The 8,000-nt window shown below is 38.4% G+C and overlaps 1 protein-coding gene across 4 annotated transcripts in view; it reads right to left on the minus strand.

The window, feature by feature from the left end:
- Positions 1-5,964, minus strand: part of LOC121293553 (Fc receptor-like protein 5) — a 28,400-nt gene extending 22,436 nt beyond the window's left edge. For all 4 annotated transcript variants that reach the window (XR_005946558.1, XR_005946557.1, XM_041216581.1 and 1 more), the window contains exons 1-2: positions 5,681-5,964; positions 4,549-4,584 (exon numbers count right to left, since the gene is read on the minus strand). Coding sequence is in view for 2 of the 4 variants with exons in the window: in XM_041216581.1 (XP_041072515.1) it covers positions 4,549-4,584; positions 5,681-5,717 (73 nt within the window). In the remaining 2 variants the exon portion in view is untranslated. The remainder of the gene's footprint in view (positions 1-4,548; positions 4,585-5,680) is intronic.
- Positions 5,965-8,000: the final 2,036 nt, after the last annotated feature.

Genomic DNA, 8,000 nt, shown 5'->3' on the forward strand with positions numbered 1-8,000 from the left:
TTACATTAAAAAACTCCTAAGGTCATGTTAAACAATTACCAAACCATGCTGTACTAGGCTGAGTTGATTTAGAATGTACAGCATTAAACAAATCTGACATTGTTAGCAGATTAATATTTGAATTCAATTAATAATGGCTAACCACATTTAGAACATGAATAGAGAAATTAAATTTAATGTAAACGGTAACCATCAAGTAGTCCTTTATTTGTAGTGCCGCTTGATTGATGAGTTTTAAAGTAGAATTGATGTATGGGGCCCCTTTGCATTTTTTCTGTGGGTTCAAAATTTGCCACAACGGGGTGCTTTTCAAATTCTTTTTAATCTGACCAGATGAGAGTTTACCTTATACAATGCCATTAAACTTTCGATAGACAGGTTACTCAGGTGATAATCACTTTTCTTTTGAACTGTTGAGTGCCACTGTGTAAGTGCAGGGAAATATATAGTGCCTTTACAATCTTGCTTTAGTGGTGTTGATTAAAGGATAGGCATTTAGGAGAACTCTCCTGCTCTTCTTTAAATAGTATTGTGAATTCTTTTACCTTCAACTGAGGATAGACGGGGTTTTGGTTGAACTTCTCATTCAGTGATGGTACCTCTGACAGTGCAGCACTCCCTCAGTACTCAACAGGAGTGTCAGCCTAGTCTATGTGCTTAATGCTATGGAGTGGGGCTTGGGCCTACAACTTTCTGACTCAAAAGCAAGAGTACTACCACTGAGCCAAAGCACTTAGCATGCCCAGTGAGCATCTAACATCAACCCATTGGTGGCCTCCTGTGTTGTAACCATTCTATGATTCTACATCAGCAGCTGGTCTGAGGGCAAAACATATACTAGCAAATTAGTGAACAACAGCTCCCATGTGCATCTGTTTCATTGCAGGGCTGCTAGCTTTAATGCGGTCAAAGTGGTTTTTCATTCAGCAGCTTATACTGATTTTACATCATGTCTACATTGTTATAGACTTAAATACAGTAATAAAGTCCTACAGTAATTAGCTGTTATATTTTCTGGCCCTATTCATAAATTCCCTTGCTTTTAAGGATGTCTGCATTGCCTCAATATCTTAGGTAAGTGTTTAGTATCCTATCTCATGACAATGTACAGAAAGTTTCTCTTCAATACTTTTAGCTACTGATATCATTCTGTGTCTCCATTTAACTCTCTTTTTCAATGAACAGTTAGAACAACATACCTTCAAATGTAAGTTTTAAGTTTAAAACCATCAAACAAATTTAATTAACATAAAATGAACACGCAAATAAGTAATTTAATAGTTATATTTTTACAGCAGAAAACTTTCTTCTATAGGAAACAAATAAAAGGATCTAATTCAGTGTTATCAAATAGAAATTGCTGACTTGCCATAAATGTGTCCAAAGTGTCAATGCTTTAGACACATGTATTCGTTTGAGTAGAAAACACTTCAGGTAAATGTACTTCACATGTGTACATATACTGAACAACATTTATCTACTATTCAGTAATCAAGGAAGTAAAGCTCACACGATGATTGGAAAAACACATGCACACTCCATTCTGTTTTACTATTACAGCACCAAGCACAAAAAAGGTTACAGTAGACATGTATACACTGTGTGGACAGAAATATTTGAGATCACATGTTCCTCTTTTTAAAAAATTTGCTATTTTTTTTAAAGTTTGCTAATCAACAACATATTTAGTTACATCTGGATTCCCCATTAGCGAAAAGTGATGAGTGGCTTGCATTGTGGAAAGAAGGAAAGGCTGAAGGGGTAATGTGTTCCAGAGTTTTGAGATCCTGGGATTATGTCTCCCAATTTCTTTTTTGCCATTAAAACATTGACAACATTAGGTGTCAGCAAAGTCTTTTTGCTGCAGGCATTTAGTGTTGCTAAGATAATGAGAGCTGGTCCAGAAATTAAAGGATGTCTTACAGAGTGATTAATCACAGCAGACCATGTGAGAACTTTAAATAAATATTTCTCTTCATTTGGGACCACCAACCATACTCCATCATGGTAGCAGCTAAAGGTGCTAGAAATATCACCAGGAACCCACCAAAAAAATCCCACTGAACCTCAGTTGAAAGATCCACTGGGATCAGAGCCTCTGGAAGATGAGAACAAAGGTAGATCACTGATCCAGTGGGATTTCTGTCAGATTGGAAATTCTAGATCATTGTTTTTATTTGCATTATTTAATGAGAGAGAAACTGAACTCAAAATTAAGAGATTGGAAGAATATTTGCAATTACATTTGGGTTATTCCCAGTATGTTATTTCAAAATTATTAATCAGGCACTATCCTAGCAGTTTCTTAAAATACTGTAATGACTCCTCAGACTTATCTGACATCCAGTACTGGGTGAGCAGAAATTTCCAATTAAATATTGGGAAGACTGAAGCCATTGTTTTCAGTCCCTTCTCCAAACACCATTCCCAAGCTACAAACTGCATCTCTTACCCTGGCAATGATGAGACTTAATCAATTTGTTCACAATCTTCATGTCATATTTGATCCTAAGATGAACTCTCGACTACATATTTGCATCATCATTAAGACTGCCTATTTCCACCTCTGTAACAATGACCGACCTCACATGTCTCAGTTCATCTGCTGCTGAAATCTTCATTCATGCCTTTGTCACCTCTAGACTTGACTATTTCAATGGCTGGTCTCCCACATCCTACCCAGGGTAAACTTGAGGACATCCAAAACTCTGCTGCCCATATCTTAACCCAAGCACCATTCACCTATCAGCCCTGTGCTTGCTGATTTACATTTGTTCCCAGTCAAACAATGTCTTGATTTTAAAATTGTCATTCTTTTCTCGAATCTCTCCATGGCCTTGTCGCTCTGTAGTTTCTTCCAACTACACAACCCTCCAAAATATCTGTGCTCCTCTAATTCTTGTCTCTTGAACAACCCCATTTTAATTGCTCCACCATTGATGGGGGCAGCATCAGTTTCCAAGGCCCTGAATACTGGAATTCCCTCCTTACACTTCACTGCTTCTCTACCTCACTTTCCTCTTTTAAGATACTCCTTAAAAACCTACCTTTGTGACCATGGTTTTGGTCATCTGATCTAATATCTCCTTATGTCTTTGGTGTCATACTCTGTTTTATAATGCTCCTGTGAAATGCCTTGGAATGTTTCGTTATGCCAAAGGTGCTATATAAATATAAGTTGTTTCTTCACTCAGTTCTAGTGCTCTCCGTTGCCCAGTCAATTGGGTCAGGTGAGGGGCTCAGGAGTAACTGAATGACAATTGTCAGACTCTTGAAGCCATCTTTGAAGCCATCGTACCCTTGTGTTAATCTGTGAATGAGCCATTAAGTCCCATAGGAAGCCCATTCATTTGCACTTTCTTGAGATTTAGTTTGAAATCTTTATCAACCATTTTAGAATTCTCATTCTTCATTTCTCACAGTGTAAAATTTTCTTTCCATAGCTTTTATGACCTTAACAGCACTCACTTATACATTCCAAACCGTCACATTGCCAATACATTACTAACCTGCTGTTTAATGGTTACTTGCTACTTCACAGTTTCATTCACACTAATTCTTGCCTATACTTTGGGATTTTCCTGTTCACTGCTGTTAGTGCACTTCTGATGCACGCACGCCCCTACCATTAAAATAAATGGTCAGAAAATTGTGAAGTCGGGGAATGTGGAATTTGCCAATACGCGTTCCTAACCCAGGACTTTCTGCAAGAGCTGAATCCGAAATTTATTTGTCTTCCACTGCTTCTTCCTTCGTGATTTATTTTTACATGTACCACACTTTTGTTCACCTGTGTCTTTGAGATTCCATATCATCCCTCAAATTTCTCTCCTTTTCTTTAATTACTTATATCTTTTCATTTTCAAAACTAACGCTTTCATACAGCTCACCGGGAATAAACTATTTCTTCGTCTTAGGGGTACAATGCTGTACATGTTCATTTATCATTTTGTTCTGGAAAGATCCTTACGGCCCACCACCGACGTCTGTGGGTATCACATACGATGGTCCTTTTGACTCACGAAAGAATGCTGGTCGTGAGAAGATAGCCAATATTTCTCCCTTATCTGCGCTCCACAATACTGTCTAATAGCTCAGATGACGTCAATAGCGATTTCATTATGTTAGCTCCCTTAGTCAGCACATTTTTGTACCAAAAGTTCTGCTACAATTATGAATAACCTGAATGTAGCTGGAAATAAGAAACACTTCTTGGCTGGAGGAGCAGTCTTAGTAATGGCAGTTATAACAAGGTATTGGACTGCCTTGTTCTTGTGACTCAGATCAAGACGAGGGTTCATTGAGAACTAAGATTCAAGGAATTTCAAGAAGTGTGGCTTTACCGCCACAACACCCCTGGTATATTTGTTTATGAGATAAACCATGTGTCGCACTCAATATTTTGTTTCACTGTACAGATAAATAGTTACCATGAACATTTTTCAAATAATTATGGTAAAAGAGTGAAACACGACATTTCAATGGCATAATTACACAGTACTTTAAAAAGCTGAATGCAATCTAGGAATATAAAACTGTGATACTCACTTGGGAGTTCCTGGCAGGCAGCATACTGAACCGAAGCTGTAAGAGCAGAATATAATTTATATACATTGCCGTGTTTACACCAATGTCTGTTTCTGTGTATGTATGTGTGATGGTTAAATTTTATTTAAACTCAGTAATTCCACCTTGATAGATTAATTCCCAAATTAAGGGAAACACAGTAAGCCTGAAGATGTTAAAGTTAGCACATTCAGTTCTGGAGTGATACTGACAATTAGCCTCACCCCATGTTATACACAACAGGGAGGCTCAGGATTCAGGATTCCGTCAGTCGGGTTACAAATGGTCAGGCTAAGTTGCCTGGGGGAGACGACGCAAAACAGAAGGCTAATATTGCCCATCAACTCCTTTTAGCGTTATATTTTGCGAGAACAGTTATGCACATTTATTATTTAAACAATTGTATTTATTAATTTCAAAATTGTTTGGCTGATTATACCCAAATTTACAACCATTCTGTTTCATATTTGTCTTGAAACGGAATGAATTTGTTCAGTTAATTTCATCAAATATTTTGGCAAACATTCAAAGCAGTGCCATTCTTGTTAAGTGCAAGATACATTTGAAAGCAAATGACTTCGCTTAAAGAACCAAAGTTGACTTTTCCAGAGTTAGCAACTCGTACACTGACGATAGACTGCTCTTAAACCATGTGTGCTCTTAGGCGGAGAAATTACAAACTCTTGCGTGACAACTTTCTGAATGCTGCACAGAGATTTAATAATAGAACTTTAACAAACACCCACCACACTGTCGATGCCAACTGCCCTTGCCATAAATTGAATTTTAGAACTGAACGACAAAACTCTAATCAGAACTTCTGTGTTTTTATACTAAATGGAGCACACTTGGTATTAAGTAGTACTGCCTGTTTACATAGTAATATAACAGAGCCCTTCTACAAATCTCTCCAATGAAATAAACGCTGAGAAAACTTAACATTTTAGGTTGCCTCACGGAAACCCATCTTGATCTGAATATGTCCTCCCTATAACATGCTCTGTAAATCAATATAGGGGTTCTCGAACGAACAAATATTATAAAATACTATGACGTTCATACTCAGTTGTTTTCTCACCGTTGAAATCTGGCAGCTGTTAACATTATTACTCACCGATCAGAAATAGTGGGTGGAAGTAGATTCCCATCATCTTGAACAAGTTATCCCTTTTCTGTGTTGTAATTTGCAGTTAATCAATGGACATCAAGTTCATAGAGTGAAGTCAAACTACTTCATTTGCCCTTCAGAAACACAGCAGCGACAATTTTCCTCTCCTTCTCCCTTGAGCTGGTGGCTGAGTGACCCAAACCCGGGGCTGGCAGTTTCTAGTGCACTCGGACCTATGATAACTGCACGAGAGCGATAATAAAGTGGAAGTGAGAAAGGACAAGGGCGCCCTGCAATATGATTGGCAGTTGTTAAGTCATTAGGTCTGTTTCTAAGTACAGCCATCATTTTAAAAACAGGTTTGAATGAAACTGTATTTCCTCTGAAAGGGGGACAGCAAGTCTTCCATTTATGTATCGAATTTGCAAATTACGACAAAAAGTCGCCTAAAATGTCACGAGAGACCCTTCCATCATTGCTCTGTATCTCTTGAGGAAACCAGCATTTCAGTTCACGTGACTGATTTTTGCTATGTTCTTGGTCAGCAATCTTAATGAAGAATGACATTTGTTCACTCCCATGTCCCAATCCAGAACGTTAGTGCTATTTTTAAACATTAACTTCATAAACAATTAGAAAAATAAAAATGAATTTCTTATAACGGAAACTCCCCATGTAAACTTGTCATACTTAGATTTCAATTTACTGCGAGTCCCACCACCGGCTGGGGATGGAGGGGGGGTTGGGGGGCGGGGGTGGTGCAATTACACTGTGACAATTTTATACAGATAAATGCCATGTGGACATTTAATTTGTAATACAACATTCTGTCTTAATACAGACAGAATGCGTGACTTTAAAAGGAGAGAGCAGGTTTGTAAACCCGGTTTGATTCACCGCCACAACAGCCTCCAACACCACCCCTTCCCCCTCCCCGCCGCCCCAGCCTCTAATCCCACTTCATCAGGCCCTGGACTCGGTCTGCAAATCCATCTAATTTGTATGTTTAATGCTGTAGAATTCTATGGTTCCAGTGACAATATACATTTTAGTCAATTCAACCATTTAAGCAGCCAAACTCATGTTTATGTTTCACTGTCAGAAACCATATTGTGCGACTTTGGAACTCTCTGCCTCAGAAAGTGGTGGAGACGGGGTTATTGAATATTTTTAAGGCGGAGGCAGCTAGATTCTTGTTAGGCAAGAGAATCAAAGGTTATTGGGGTTAGATAGGAATGTGGAAATTGAAACACAATGAGATCAGCCAGGATCTTATTACATGGCAGAACAGGCTCGATGGGCCGAATGGTCTACACCTGTTCCTATTTCTTATGTTCTTATATTACTAAAATAGTGGACATAGTCTGCATCAGGGCTAAGAAGCCTTCTATACCACATGTCTTCTGTGTCTCCTTATGGGAACAACTGTCCTTTGCTCCCTGGTTTTCCATTTACCTGTGCTCTTGACAGGTCCCTGCTGTTCCTTTGCTTGAAAATCCACATCTGCTACATATTATAAGCATCAATTCTTGATCACCTGAGTTTTATAGGTTCAAGAATTTATGCTCAATTTGAAGCAGAGTTGTATCCCTGAGCAAAGCACCAGCAGCCGGAAGCGGCTGGTAGCAACAGTGAGCAGTAAATAAAGATGTGTTTCTTTGAACTATCTGAATGGCTCAGAGAGGAATGAATGTCAGAGGGAACTGGAATGCGAGGTGAAGGGGAAGAAAATGCGTCTGTGACCTGGAAGGAGGGATGAGTAGAAAGGTGCCATTATTTAATTGGAGGTGGTGTGGGAAGAGGGAGTAGGACAGCACCTTTGAACTGGAGAGAGTGGGAGAGGACGAGTGGAAAGGTGCCTCTGTGAATGGGAAAGGGAACTTTTTTTATTATTCATTTGTGAAATGTGGCCATGGATGTCACTGGGGGCATAGCTTCCCTGCTTTTGTACACTATACCTCCATTTATAAAGCTAAAGATCACATATGCTTTTTTTTTAACATCCTTATCAACTTGTCCTGCCACCTTCAAAGGTGTGTATACATAAATCTCAGGTCTCCCTGGTCCTGCACGCCTTTTAAAATTGTATTGTTTTGTTTATATTGCCTTTCCTCATTCTTCCTTCTAAAATATATCACTTACCACTACGTTATATTAAAGTTTATATGCTTTGTATCTGCCCATTTCACCAGATCAGTCTATTTAATTAAAATTAAACATTAATTAAAATTATTGATAATACTTTAGAATGCAATTTCAATCTACGTCTATTTATTTGGGTCACTAATATTTTTAATAAGCAGACTCCCAGTCTAATTAATTTACA

Source organism: Carcharodon carcharias, chromosome 22, assembly GCF_017639515.1.
Source record: "Carcharodon carcharias isolate sCarCar2 chromosome 22, sCarCar2.pri, whole genome shotgun sequence".
Lineage (NCBI taxonomy): Eukaryota > Metazoa > Chordata > Chondrichthyes > Lamniformes > Lamnidae > Carcharodon > Carcharodon carcharias.